Genomic DNA, 15,426 nt, shown 5'->3' on the forward strand with positions numbered 1-15,426 from the left:
TTATTGAGTAAAATTTAGAGTATACAACTCTAAACTTACTAATATTGGACCCAAACAAGTAAACAAATTACTTGTATTATACCCACAATAAAAGACACTACAACGCTTTTCAAAGACCACTCACAATTTGAAGAGAAATAAACACTCAATAGAAAGCTCACAACTTATACTCAAGACACTATACTCAAAGTTTTGGTGGATGCATAACTCAAATACAAGAGGGTATTTATTTTCCTCACCATGCAACATACAACATACAAATGTTAAATTGAGAAATATTTCTAGCCATACATTATTATCACCTACTCCACCTACTCTACCTACTTCGTTAAATTGAGATAAGCAATGACATCTTTACCTAACTAAATTGATGTAAGCAATTACATCAAATTAAGTTGGGTATGGGCTAATATTGCTTTCTCAACAGGAAGAACATAGTGTCCCAACCAGATGATGTAGTTAGAGTTCTATAATCTAACTTTTCTAAATTTTCGTTTGATTTAGAAGAATTATTATGTGTTTATTAATGATTATGTGAATTTTTCGATGTAATCTTTAAAGATAATATGGCATATTATGATTGTTTAAAGATGATTTTATATGTTTTTTATGAAAATTTGTCTTAATGAGACAATCATAATATGCCATAGCATCTCCGAAGATTACATTCAAAAATTACATAATTGATTTATAAACACACACTAATCCTTCTTAATAAGAGACAAATTTGAAAATTTTAGATTGAGAAACTCTAATTCTATCATCTAATTAGAGTATTATGTTCTTCACGAACTGTGTTTGAGATTCAGAATCGAATGGACCATAAGACTCTCAACCCCTCACAGAAAAATCGAATGGACCACCCTCATCTGCAATTCAAATAACCACCACTTAACAACCACCCAAATCGAAATCTTCCCTTAACGACTTCACCACCAAGCCTTAAACGGTTCCTCCCTACCTAATCCAGACCAAGCCAACCATTTCACCAGAGAATGATCAGCTGACCATGCTAGGCTAAAACCATCGACCTTCAAACCAATCAATCTAACATCAATCGTTCTTGTTCCTAGAGGTCACAGGTTCAAGCACCAGCGGCTGCAACATGGTTATTGAACGTTCATTGTCGAATGATTGAAAGTCCTTAGAACATATACTACTTTGTAATCACTTTAGCTTTATAAAAAAATACTTAATTTTTCAAGGGTAAACTACGCGTTTAGTACCTAAACTATTGGTTTTAGTCCATTTTAATACATAAATTTTCTTTTTTTTCAAAATCATACTTAACGTTAAGTTTTTGTTTTATTTTAGTATCTCACAGTTAAAAACATAATGAATGAGCTGATGTGGCATAGCCTCAGTGGAAGGATGACCAATCCGAAAGGTGAACCACGAGAAAATGACGAGTCAACCAACATAATCCAGTTTTAAACTCATCGGGCGTTGGACTATGAAAATCAAAAAATGAAGAAATTGAATAGTTAAAGTTTAGGGCCTTAAAACAATTAATTTTAATTTTGTAACGTGTACTTCAAGTCCATCTTTATGTCAATATGGTTGACGAGGACTTAATGAAGTCCTTGATGGAGACTATTGGGTTGTTTTTCTAAAAAATAATATCAAATAAAATGCTTGAAATTTAATTTTTAATATTAGAAATAGATATTATTGGCTAGATATTCTTGGTAGGGATCCATGAAGTTCCGATGTGAACAGATTTAAACATTTAACCCAAGAATCCAAAAAGCGGTCGAGTAATAGAATAGCAGTCAATATATAATGATAACAGTAATAGAATAGCAGTCAATATATATGAGTTAGTATCCACTCACACCTTGTGTGAAACTCTTAGTTTTACACCATTTTAGGATTGTTGGATGAGAAAAAATCAAAGGTTGAGATTAATTCATTTTTTCTGGTGAATATATTCTTATTTACTATTATTAATCTCATCCTTCGGTTTTCCCTCATCCAACATCGATATTTTAGGATAGATAAAATAATTGACGTTGTTTTAACGAAATATTTCGTTTTTTTAGTTAAATTAGATTAAATAAAATAAAAATTTGTGAGATGAGAAGAACAAAATAAAAATTTCAGGGTTGAAATGATTAAATAGTTAAAGATTATGTTAAAAGAATTAATTTCAATTTTGTAACGTATGCTTCAAGTCTATCTTTATGTCAATATAGTTGACGAAGACTTAGTGAAGTGTTTTCCACCTTTTTTTTCTTTACGTCTTTTTTGGCGCGTTTACTTCATAGTTCTTTGAGTTTAAACAGCCTTTAATGTGAAATCATTGCCCCCATTGCCTCAAGTTAGAGGACTGGGAGACATTTCTTCTCTTCAAATTGGAGGAAGACTTACATTCAAGGTCTTACATAATTTCTAATTGAAATTGGATAATTTATTTTTATGATACCCTAAATTAGTGGGGGTCATAACTCCCACCTGAACCCAATTTCAATTAGAAATTATGTGAGGACGATGTTGGTTTCTTTAGTACACAAATTCAATACTAGAGCTCATGGATCAAATTGGCTTCCATATAACAATTTGAACAATGGTCGATGAGTGATCAAAATAGGAGTAAAACAATCCATGTCATTGTAGAGTGATCAAAATAGGAGTAAAATAAAAGTTGAGTAATTGAATTGAAAAAATTAAAAGTACAGTGAGTGAATTTGGAGAGAGTAAAGTTGAATGATTAATTGTGTAATTTACCCTTTGTACATTTACATAGTAATGAAAAAAGTGCCCAAATTTATATTAGATTCGCATGGACTGCAATGCGCCTTTGGGGTGTACTCTAGCATTCACCCTATTTGAAGAAATAATTTCGAGAGTGCCCTATTCGAACAAATAATTTTTTCAACTGCATTATTTCGAAAAATCAGCCATGATATACTCTATCTCTCTCTCTCCTTTTTTTCCATTAAATATTTTCATATTTCCAACTATTAATTTCATTCATTTATTTTTACTCTCCTACGATCCTAAAAGAGTTATATATATATATATATATACTCTATCTCTTTGTTTTTTTCATTAAATATTTTTACATTTCCGACTGTTAATTTCATTCATTTATTTTTACTCTTCTACAGTCCTAGAAGAGTTATATATAGTAGAATCTATATGGCAGGAACAAAAATTTTAAGCACTATTAAAGTTTACAACATAGTCTCTTGATTATAGAATGTTTCTTTGTTATGTCTTCTTTCTATTAAAAGTTTCAAATGACCACTTATTTATTCATATGTTCCGAACTCGCCTTTTTTGTTAAAAAATGGAAGTTGTTTGAGCTGAACATTTATCTATTGACTAAGATATTGATAAAATCATATTTTTAGTAATATATTGGCATCGTAACAGTGTAATATAAACAAATAATCAAACCATAAAATACAACTCAAATGGTTATAGAATCATATTTAATCATAACTCAGTCAACAATTTAATATCCAACTCAGATGATCATCAACTTTTTTTAATAAAAAAGGACAAGTTTGTAACATACGAATAGTCGAGTGACTATTTTATAACTTTTAATAGTCGGATGACTCAACAAAACGACATTCTATAGTTGAGGATTCGCTTAATTTTAATAGTTATAGGACTCAATAAAGTAACTTCCTATAATTGAGATCTATTTATACCTTATCTAAATTTTAAATATATTTGCATATTCATGTCAAAACAGTATGAAAGCAATCATGGTCTTTGTTCACATTTATTTGTTGCACTTACATGAAAGCAAAAGCTAGAAAGAAGGCAACAACAATGCATGATTGAGGAAAATAATGGAATATTACTCTTTAGTAAAGGTAAAAAAAAATTAAATAAATTACGAAAAGAAATTCAATAGTATATTCACATAAAATGCTTTTGGGTCAACACTTCACACAAATTTGAAGAAACTAAAGGAAGTCTTGGTCAATATCCACATATATAATAAAGGTTTGGGTAAATTACATATTTAGTATCAAAACTATAAGTTCTAGTCCGTTTTAGTATTTAAACTTTCAATTTCTTCAAAACCATATCTAAAATTTAATTTTTTGTTTCATTTTAGTATCACTGTTCAAAATTTAAAGTTGAGTTTTGAATTTTTTTGAAAGTTTAGGTGCTAAATGATCAAAATTGATAGTTTAGGTACTAAACACATTAAGTTTTTAACAGTGAGGTACTAAAATGAAACAAAAACTAAATATTAGATATGATTTTTGAATAAATTAAAAGTTTATGTACTAAAACATATCAAAACTGATAATTTATATACTAATTGCGTAGTTTGCTCTAAAAGTTTATTGAAAGTAAACGTTCAAAAAATTATTCTTTCAACAACACCTTAAACAAACTCAGGGAAGAACCGAGGGGACAAGTGGGTGGGACAGTCCCTTTTGGAAATTTAAAATTATTTTATATTTCAAATTTTGTAATGTATTTTCTATTAAATCTATTTTCGTTCTTTAAAATTCGATAAGTTCTTTTCCTAAAAATGAAATTTTGCATCCGTCCCTAAACAAATCCGTATCTTCAAAATCATAGTTATTCAGTAAATGTTTCTTTTTCCTTGAATTCTACTATCCATCTTGCAGCATTTCCTTTGCAAATCTCTCTTCACGATTCTCACGAGCCACCATGGCCTTCTGGTGGTGAACACAACGTAGGGGGTGCTTATTCCTACCACAACTCCACTTCCGTAGCCCATCGTCACTGTTAGGAATTTAGAAGCGGAAAAATAACAATGCGACAAACACGGAAAGATCAAGGAAATGTATTTTCAGTGATTATTATTTATATTTTTCATGACTACATTGTGTTAACCACGAAGGAATTCTACAAGATGAGTTCGTAGAATTCAAAGGTGATCGGTTACATGTTAACATTGAGAACATGTTACAACCTTGTTTATAATGACTCGGTTTTGCTGGAATGCGATATGCAGTTCTGTTTTGCTTTCATTGTCGTTTGATGATATGATTCCTTCATGATCCGTCTAAGGATACAGGGTACTTCGTATCGGGCGCGCCATGGCAAGTAACATGGTTCGGTTTTCAAAACCGAAGACGGGTCATGGAGCCGTGTCTTAGTCCCTCTTGATGATTGTTTTCTGTATTTCGTCGACTGGTTTCACAGAGATGTCCGACAATATAACATCAACGACCGTAAAAATCTGGTCTTGGCTGGCCAAGTATAGGTTGGAGGATTAGTTCAAAAGAGAAGCCTTATAGTTGTGACAGGTGGTGGTAAAACATGGCATTCTGATGTTCCACAAATCCAGTTCTGTTCTAAGTTCAAGCATTCATATCAATGGCAATAGATCAACAGGGGAATCGTCTGAGGGGGATCACAGATGACCCAGTTGAGCTTAGATGGGAAGCGATTATACGTGACGAACGCACTATTCAGCACATCGGATGGACAATTCTATCCGGAACTCGTAGAGAAAGGTTCCCACATGTTGTGAATCGATGTCGAGGCCAAGAAAGGTTTTCTTTTTGGTCGATTTTGGAGCTGAACCTGCTGGAGCTTGCCTGGCTCATGAGATAAGATATCCAGGTGGTGACGGCACTTCATATATTTGGATTTAAGAATCTCAAAACCAGTTTGGCTATGAAGAAATCAGCCTTTACAATGTAGGACAAAAACAATAATAACAATCAAAGCAACCATATGATCTACAAACAATTATTACCATGTTTATATGGTGGGGAAGGATCAATTCAGTGACTTTAAATTCAATAAAACTGAAAGAGAACTCCCAAAGGGAAAACAAGATCAACTTCAGTCAAATGAATGAAAAGTGAGAAAGAAATGAAATCACAAACCATCCTATATGAGCCCTTAATGCAACTAGCTGCATTTGATGATCAAAGCTAATAAAACCTAGCAGTTGACCTATGTTACTCCAACTCGGGTGAGTGTTGCATATGGTATATTTAGTTTTTCTTTTAAAGAGGATCACATCTCGATATTCAAGTTCTAATATGTGTCGGACACGGATGTCAAATGCAAGTACTTCCAAGAAAATGAGAAGTCATGGCAATATAGGTTGGTTGGGGCATAGGGTTTAACAGGCAGGCCTTATAAATAACACATGATAAGAAAGAAATAATGTTAGACTAAACCATGTGAGACTATTAACAAAGTATATAGCATAGGATAGGCTCGTGTCTTAGTCTCTCTTGACGATTGTTTTCTGTATTTCGTCAACTGGTTTCACAGAGATGTCCGACAATATAACATCGACGACCGTAAAAATCTGGTATTGGCTGGCCAAGTATAGGTTGGAGGATTAGTTCAAAAGAGAAGCCTTATAGTTGTGACAGAAGGTGGTAAAACATGGCATTCTGATGTTCCACAAATCTATCCGGAACATTCCTACATTCTTTACAGGGGAATCGTCTGAGGGGGATCACAGATGACCCAGTTGAGCTTAGATGGGAAGCGATTATACGTGACAAACGCACTATTCAGCACATCGGATGGACAATTCTATCCGGAACTCGTAGAGAAAGGTTCCCACATGTTGTGAATCGATGTCGAGGCCGAGAAAGGTTTTTTTTTGTTCAAGTTTGGAGCTGAACCTGCTGGAGCTTGCCTGGCTCATGAGATAAGATATCCAGGTGGTGACGGCACTTCGGATATTTCGATTTATGCATCTCAAAACCAGTTTGGCTATGAAGAAATCAGCCTTTACAATGTAGGACAAAAGCAATAATAACAATCAATGCAACCATATGATCTACAAACAATTATTACCATGTTTATATGGTGGGGAAGGATCAATTCAATGACTTTAAATTCAATAAAAATGAAGGCGAACTCCCAAAGGGAAAACAAGATCAACTTCAGTCAAATGAATGAAAAGTGAGAAAGAAATGAAATCACAAACCATCCTATATGAGCCCTTAATGTAACTAGCTAATTAAACCTAGCATTTGACCCATGTTACTCCAGCTCGGGTGATCGTTGCATATGGTATATTTAGTTTTTCTTTTCAAGAGGATCACATCTCGATATTCAAGTTCTAATATGTGTCGGACACGGATGTCAAATGCAAGTACTTACAAGAAAATGAGAAGTCATGGCAATATAGGTTGGTTGGGGCATCAGGTTTAACAGGCAGGCCTTATAGATAACACATGATAAGAAAGAAATAATGTTAGACTAAACCATGTGAAACTATTAACAAAGTATATAGCATAGGATAGGCTTGAGAGATGCCATGGATTTACCTTCAAGTTGAAGGACAGTGCAGACTTAATTGTAAATTAACCTTTTTCTTCTGTTCTCCACACAAAAAGACTTCAATAGCTAAACAGAACAGTTGATTCAAACATATAACATACTGAAAAACCAGATTTTGCCACTAAATACTGAGTTCATCCCCCCAGTCTGACAAGCAGGCCCCAAATGTACTGAAAACCAAAGTTAAACATGCATTTCATATATAGAAAATTCAAGTTAAGTATCTCTAAAATATACAACAATAACCCAAAAAAGATAATAAAAGACAGCTCAAGTTTAGGTTCTAAGTTCGAACACCTTTGATCCCTCTAGCACATCTTGTAATAATCTCACATCCCCTACTATATGATTAGCTTGACCAGCATGACAATCGTAGTAAGAAGCACCAGGCTTCTCACAAGGGACCATGTCCCTCCTCAGTGTCTCATAACTGATGTACCTTCTCTGCATCAAAAGCAGCCTCCTTTGGCTCTCAGACTCCATTTCTTCATCTCCTAGACAATCTTCGACCTTGTTGGTGCAAACCCTTTTCACCATGGCATCAACCTCACTGGTTTCCAGTGCGTTTTGGAACTCTAAAACTGACACAGTAACACAAGTATGGAGGCAAAGAAGGAAGAAAGAGAGAGTTGTCAAGATGAGTTTGAGAATGGCCATTTTTGGGAGATTTTTTAGGAGGTAGCTTTGAGTTCTGTTGTCCTGTTTTAGGGGTCTCTCATGTGGGGACTGAAAGTAAATACATTTTAGGGTAGTTGGAGAGGAGATGTACAAGGACAAGACATTGAAACAGGACAAGCTTCCTTATATTTATGCTACTCCACTTTGTTTGGAAATTTAGTCATTGTCTGTCAATTATAAACTTAATGAAAAAAAGATATTTTTTTAATCTCAAGGCTATATCAAAACAAATGATCAAACTATACCATTTTTTTAGTAGGTGTCTAAATTATTTTTTGATTCATCCAAGTATTTAACATTACAAACGATACTCATTTAGGTGCTCGAGCCGTTAACGTCGTTAATTTCTCCCATTAAGTGACACGTATCACAATTTAGTAGTTTTGAAATTTATTTTTTAAAAAAATATTAAAAATATTATGATATTTAAAAAAACATTAACTTTTCTTATATTATAAAACAACCCTAAAATCCCAAAGACTAACCTTAATTCGCGTTGTCGCCCTTTTCGGTCACGATCACTGCCACCGACATAGTCTCTGCCATCCTTCTACTCATACGCTGTCTTAGTTTCCGTTGATTAGCTACCGGAACTGCCGATGTGGGTTTAGGGGTTGAAATGAATGTTTTCAAAGTTTTGAGTTTATTTCAAAATTTGTCTTTTCTTTTTAAAAATATATATAATTTGAATTTTTTAATTTATTTTTTTTTATATTACCAGGTTGTGACACGTGTCACTTAACGGATGAATTAACACCATTGAAAGTCCGGGCACCTAAATGGGAAATTTTTATAATGTTAGGCACCGGGATGAATAAAAAAATATTTTAAGCATCTATTTAGAAAAAGAGGTATAGTTGGCCACTTATTTTGAAATTAAGCCTTTATTTTAAGGATAAAGATTATTATTATTAGTAGTATTATTATTATTATTATTATTGTTGTTGTTGTTGTTATTGTGAGGATGATTGATTTGTCAATTGAATTAGGTCAACACTTTTAATATTGAGAGTGCTTGACAGGTGGCTTATAAGTAGCATAATAATTCAATGTTTTTTATTAATTTAAGTTAAGTGTAAGGTAATATCTGTTTAAAGATAAACTCTCAATCTTTCTACATTGATCGCTCACATTCCAAACATCTATGATGCTCGAACCCAAATTCTTTGGAATAACAACAATTCATTTTTTACGGAGATCACTTGTTTCGTGCAATATTGTGTGATTCGCTTCTTGATAAACAGAATTAATCAATTTTTCAACTTTTTTTATGATATTAATGATTTCCCCCTTTTTTATTGAGCTCGTGAATAAAACTTTGGCTTCATTACTCTCGTGAAGAAAATGATAATTGATGGAAATTGGTGAGTTAGAATGCTTGGTTTTGTCATTTTCCATTGTTTTCGTACAACACCAAAAGTTGGCAATGCATGATTTAGATAGGGGGCCAATATTCTCATAAATAAAACCAAAATGAACATCTAAAAATTTAATGATTAGTGGACCCTATGGCCAATGATTTTGTTACTTTATATTCATAAAAGTTAGCTTCAGTACCAACTTGTCACGTAACCATTACCTTCTTCCTCCGATACCAGCTTATCGGGAAGAGTGGAACTCGAGTTTATATACTCGAAAAGCTTTGCTTGTAAACACACTACCTACTGCCTCAATTGCTTAGCATGATGTGCCTTTCACTTGCCTAATTCATACATCTTCAAATTATCCCTACTTGGGGTACTTTTTGTCTATGACCATCCAATATCTAATAGTCGCATTGGACCTCAACTATCATAGAATTCAGCCTAGTGAGACCCCAAACGAGAGAAAGTTCTGTACAATACCTTTTTTCTTCAATCACAAGACTCGAAACCAGATGAATCCTAAAGAAACATGAAAACCTTGAATCATGCATAGCATTCACTGCTCAAACTAAAGAATAATCTATGAATGAATGGATCGAAACAAACAAAACAATGTTGTAACTCGAGACTGATGTAACAAAAAAAAACAACAACAATATCAAAATGTATGAGATGGGTTGTTAGCTGAACATTTTAAGACAGAAACAACAGTTTTGTTTCTGTTTGCCAAAAATGAAAATTCTAGGCAGAAAAAACACTCAAGAGGAGACTTCAGTTTCGATAAAGGAAGAAAGACAGATTATGTCTGTTTCAGAAGATAAACATAGTTGTTTAGTTACCAAAACCTTGAAAACTAGACAATACATATATAACTTTCTATTTTACAATTGAAAAAAAGGTTGCTATCTCTCGAATTTGAGCACTTATGGTAACATGCCACTAACCAAATGGAATTCAACATGATTTTATTCAAACTAATTTTTGGCAGTTATATATAAAATCGAATCCTATAAATGAACTATATCTATTGCAAAAGAACAAAAGTAATGAAAGACACCTTTGTAGACTTCTCACTGGTTTTCTGGGAAGACATCTTTGCAGCTCAAAGACTAAGCTGTTCAATGTTCTTAGCATTCTTTGCTAGTCCATGGGCCGACCTTTTGTCTTCCTGCTCTTCATATGGATTTGCTCGATAATTGGAACTGGCTTCTTCATTGTCAGAGGAGCCTGGTCTTTCAGTAAGGAACTGTTCCCAAAATACATCATTCACTCTGGCTGGAGGAGCTACCGTCTCTTGATTTCTATTAGAACCTTCTTTTGATGAAGATAATGTAGTTTCCCCATCAATCATGTTTCTGCTGTTCTCAAAAGCTCTGGGATCAGAGTCTTTACTGTTGGCATTGGACCTTGGCTTGGAGACTTTTCCGAATTCCCAATTTAGTTGTGACATCCTAGTTAAGCTGGGACTTTTATTCACTTGCAATGAGGAAGATGCCAGAGTTAGATTTAATTGACAGGAAACATTACCATCAGGTTCCTCGTTGGAACTTAATCTCTGTTGCAGTGCCAGTGAATGCACAGTTGGGCTTTCATTCATTGATACTTTTTGAGTGAATGATGAATCCATGTTGAATGTAAAAGATGTGCCCGTATCTGAAAGGTCTAATGTTTCGGGAGTGAATAAAATGCCTTCGGGTTTGATATTATCATCCTTTGGTTCACCTTGAGATATCCTTCTCTGAAGACTTTCTCCATCTTCATTAGAACTTTGTGTGCTCTGAGAAACCAAATTAATATCCGAAACGGCTGATGACAATTCTAGTCTTAGCTTGTTTGAGAAATCGAGGTGGACAACGTTTCCAAACTTAGGTGTAGAACCGCTTTTGTTGTCCAAAAGATCATATTGTCCAACTGGCTTGATTCGATCGTTTTCAGGCAGTCTTCTTCTCTTATTATATGCAGCAACATCATCCATAGATTCAATCTTATGAACAATATGTTCAACGAAAGAAGGGTCTTGCAAAGCCTTTTCTAAGAAGTTAAACAAAGTCTCCTGCCTCCGCTCCATTTGATCAGCCTGAAGTGTCAACTCTTCCACCTGCAGCTTCAAAGCTGATCGCTCCTGTCTAGACCTCGAAACATTAGCCTCAAGTGCAGCTTTCTCACGTGAAAGCTTTTCGATTTCTTCTTCATATCCAGCTCTCTCTAGATCTGTCAAAGAACCTGGAGGATTACTATGGCTGTGAATAGGCTTCCTACGGTGGATGTTCTTAAGAAGATGCCTTTGATCTTTCACAAAATCTTCATTGGCAAATTCCCACTTTTCAGGATCAATCTTCCGGAAACCCTGTCACCCAAATTAGATACATATGCACTCAGATTATTCTCAGGCACTCAACTCTCGTACATCTAACCTAAGCAAACTATAAGTAATAGAAATCTATTTAATTCTTCTTACAACCGCCTATTGCATCGAAGATAAGCTATTCATTAGAAAACGTGAAAGAACGAAAAAGATATTCTGGTTGAGGAATGCACAAGAATGACAACTGGAAATGTCAAATAAATACGCTGAAGATTCTTTAAATCCAAAGTCCAAAAAAGACTTATTTACATTTCTCACGTTTTCTTTACAAGATCGATAATTGATTCACCTCCATAGTTCTTTGACTAACAAAACACCTCAATTCTAATGGAATTCACCCTATGAATCACAGCACAAGACAACTGACAGGCAAAGGTTGATACCCATAAGCAGTTTGAAATTAAGTTGTTTAGTCAATTACCAGAAAAAGAACAAAAAATGGATAAATTCCCATAATCTATACTCTCAAGAAGCTAGAATTACTCCATGCATTTTCTATCAGAGAATGAACTCAAAAGCTAATAATTTCGCCTAATTATCAGAGAATCCAACAAAGATACATTAATTAGAAAAAAAACCCAGAAAGGAAAAGGAACTTACGTAGGTATTAAGCTGCCTGATGAAGCTGGAGAAATTACTGTGCTTGAAATAGGTGGGAAGCAAAAGGCGGGCGAACTCGGGAGGGTTCCAAACCACAAAGCTCTTTCTGTTGGAGCTCCATGAAACGATGTCGTCGGTGGATGAGTCGTCCACCATGTCGTAGGTCTTTACAAGGAAAGGTGCAGGCCCTCCTCCGCCACCAGCGCCACCGCCGGCCGACGCGGAGGGTGCGGTTGGGTCCATTTTTCGATTTCTTTTTTGGTAAAGGAAGGAGTTTCAGGAAAGGGTCGTCGAGTTGCCTAACGGAGAAATTTGACAATTTTGACACTATCTTTATTATGTTTGAAAATAAATATAGAATTATTACATAATCCGGAAAATAAAATTAAAATAATTTAAATATAATTAGTAAATATTTTTAAATTTTATATAATATATTAATTTATATACATATAATTTAAAGCCCATAAAATATACCGTAATTATTAAATTCAAAGTTTATTTGAATAGAGAGAGAGATGGAATATGTTAATATTGAAAACAGTGGTGGTGATTAAATTAAGGGTAAATTATGCATTTAGTATCTAAACTATTAATTTTAGTCCATTTTAGTATTTAAACTTTTAATTTTTTCAAAACCATGCCAAATATTTAGATATTATTTCATTTTAGTACCGTCCGTTAAAAACTTAATGCGTTTAGTATCTAAACTATTAGGTTTAGTCCATTTTAGTACCTAAACTTTTAATTTTTTAAAACTTAACATTTAATTTTCAACGGAGATAATGAAACAAAAACTAAAGTTTTAATGGTGGGTACTAAAATGAAACAAAACTAAATTTTAGATATGATTTTGAAAAAAATTAAAAGTTTAGGTACTAAAATGAACCGAAACTAATAGTTTTGGTGCTAAACTTGCAATTTACCCTTAAAATAATTATTTTGGTAATGAGATTAAATATCGTGATAGCAAAATTAAAATTGGGATAAAGTATATAAATAGTCTCTGAATTTTAAGGCGCTTTCATTTTGGTCACCCAGCTTTTGAAACTTGCAATACAGTCATCAAACTTTTAGTTTGTTTTCATTTTGATCCCTACCGTTACCTCCTATTAGTTTTGCTGACGTGTCACTTAACCCCGTTAACTTTCTGACATGACAGCTTCTTCTTCTTCTTCCTCCTCCTCCTACTAAAATCCCACAACTTTGCTGACTGTTTTTTTTCTAAATTTTCTTTCCCAAGGGCAATGGACAATGGCAAGAGGGACCAACCACACATATAAGTTAAACAGGGGCTGCGGCTTCTAAATACTCAGAACAAAAGATTCACACTTGAAGTTGAAAACTCCCTCAACTTCTTCCTCTTTTTCAGCACAAAAAGCGAAGTTTCTCTTTGTTTTCCATCATTACCAACTTCACTCTTTTCTTCAACATCTATTCCAAAAACTTAAACTTTAAACAAACCAAAAGTGTTTTTTGATCATGGAGTGCTTTAAGTTGAAGACACTTTCACCTGCTTGAAAAACCTTTACCAATCTGATACAGTCTCAACTGTTTTCTCTTCAAAATCTGATTGCATGCCTTGTTTCAACTACTTACAGTGTTTGAAAACCGGTAATTTCCATGCTTCTTTCGGACAGGAGGTCGTTTCTTTCATTCTCCAGGTACCCTTTGTCTAATCATCCATGGATTAACTCAGTTCTGTTATAGTTTTTGTTGTGTTTTAAACTTTGTTTTTGGTCAGGCTCGGTATTCTTGCAACCTTGATCCTTACATTTCATATTTACTTGTTACTTACATGGATCGGTTCATTTCCAGACAAGATATCCCTAGGTTCATTTCCAGACAAGATATCTCTATTAATAGTTCGTAGTTAATGGATTTTACCATCTTGTTTTGGAACATTTTAATTGACTGGATTTGTTGTATCTCATTGGTAGCAGCGCCTCCTCCATTTCACGACCACCATCAAGCTTCACCAATGGGGATCGATTTAGTAGCAGGAGGCAAGAGCAAGAAGACCAAAAGGACTGCTCCCAAGTCCGATGATATTTACCTCAAGCTTCTCGTCAAGCTTTACCGTTTCCTTGTGAGAAGAACTGGGAGCAAATTCAATGTTGTTATATTGAAAGGCTTGTTTATGAGCAAAGTTAACAAGCCTCCACTATCTCTCTCTAGGCTTGTTCAGTTCATGAAAAGAAAGGATGATAAGAATGTTGTCGTAGTGGGAACAGTGGCAGATGATACTAGGGTTTATGAGGTTCCAACTTTGAAGGTTACTGCTCTTAGGTTTACTGAGACTGCGAGAGCTAGGATTGAAAAGGCTGGTGGAGAATGCTTAACTTTTAATCAGCTTGCTTTGAGGGCTCCTTTGGGTCAGAACACAGTTCTTCTCAGAGGTCCGAAGAATGGCCGTGAAGCACTTAAACACTTTGGTCCAGCTCCTGGTGTGCCTCACAGCCACACTAAGCCCTACGTGCGCTCAAAGGGACGGAAGTTTGAGAGGGCCAGAGAACGAAGGAAAATCAAGGGATTTAGGGTTTAGGATGACGTTAGTGTTTGTTTTGAGGATGGTCTTCCATTTATTACAGCAAAATATTTTTTTTACTTTAGATTTCCATGGTATTTGTTTGATTATGGAATGATTTGTATCGTTAAAAGCTGCTGGGATTTCATGATTTGTTCCAATTTGCAAATGGAATAAATAACAATTTGTCGTCAAAAAAAATAATTGACTGGATTTGAACTTTTGCAGCAAGGTAATCCATGATTTGGTCCCTCCATCTAATTTAATAATCTAATTTAACATAAAAAAACCATTCTTTGTTTTTTTCACGTTGCATCCTCCATATCACAACTCATATATGGGAGCTTCACTAGCCACAAATAGATCGACCAAAACTCCAATCTGTAATTCCAATAGCTCTAGAACGATCAACCAAAAAAAACTAAAAGATGGAACCATTACCGCTATAATAACATGAAGAACCCAACACAGAACTCTTCGAAAGCCTCCAAAACATGGAGTCAAGAGTAATTAACAACCATCGAAACACCAGCCAATCAACCCTACCACAAAATTCTCCAATAAACCAAACAATTACACCACATACAACCCACATCAACCAAAGACAAAGAAACACAAACCAAATATTCAAC

General features: G+C 34.3%; 2 protein-coding genes and 2 pseudogenes across 3 annotated transcripts; 2 read left to right on the plus strand and 2 right to left on the minus strand.

Moving 5' to 3' along the window:
- Positions 1–5,319: 5,319 nt before the first annotated feature.
- Positions 5,320–6,730, plus strand: LOC120115172 (annotated as a pseudogene).
- A 701-nt stretch (positions 6,731–7,431) lies between these two features.
- On the minus strand, positions 7,432–8,086 carry LOC120115082 (annotated as a pseudogene).
- Positions 8,087–9,408: 1,322 nt separating this feature from the next.
- Positions 9,409–12,611, minus strand: LOC120115114 (heat stress transcription factor A-5-like). Of its 2 annotated transcripts, XM_039135873.1 has the most exons (3): positions 12,268–12,611; positions 10,360–11,649; positions 9,409–9,821 (listed from the first exon to the last, which is right to left on the minus strand). In XM_039135873.1, exons 1-2 carry the CDS (start codon positions 12,508–12,510, stop codon positions 10,405–10,407), a joined length of 1,488 nt encoding a protein of 495 aa, XP_038991804.1. In that variant the 5' UTR covers positions 12,511–12,611; the 3' UTR covers positions 9,409–9,821; positions 10,360–10,404. The 2 variants fall into 2 exon arrangements, with proteins under 2 accessions (XP_038991804.1, XP_038991803.1); XM_039135872.1 differs by lacking the exon at positions 9,409–9,821 and having other exon boundaries at positions 9,944–11,649.
- Positions 12,612–14,189: 1,578 nt separating this feature from the next.
- LOC120115115 (60S ribosomal protein L18-2-like) lies at positions 14,190–14,857 on the plus strand. Its single transcript, XM_039135875.1, has one exon. It carries the CDS (start codon positions 14,249–14,251, stop codon positions 14,810–14,812), a length of 564 nt encoding a protein of 187 aa, XP_038991806.1. The 5' UTR covers positions 14,190–14,248; the 3' UTR covers positions 14,813–14,857.
- The last annotated feature ends 569 nt before the right edge of the window (positions 14,858–15,426 follow it).

The sequence above is a fragment of the Hibiscus syriacus genome, unplaced genomic scaffold, assembly GCF_006381635.1.
Source record: "Hibiscus syriacus cultivar Baekdansim isolate YM2019G1 unplaced genomic scaffold, ASM638163v2 tig00110258_pilon, whole genome shotgun sequence".
Lineage (NCBI taxonomy): Eukaryota > Viridiplantae > Streptophyta > Magnoliopsida > Malvales > Malvaceae > Hibiscus > Hibiscus syriacus.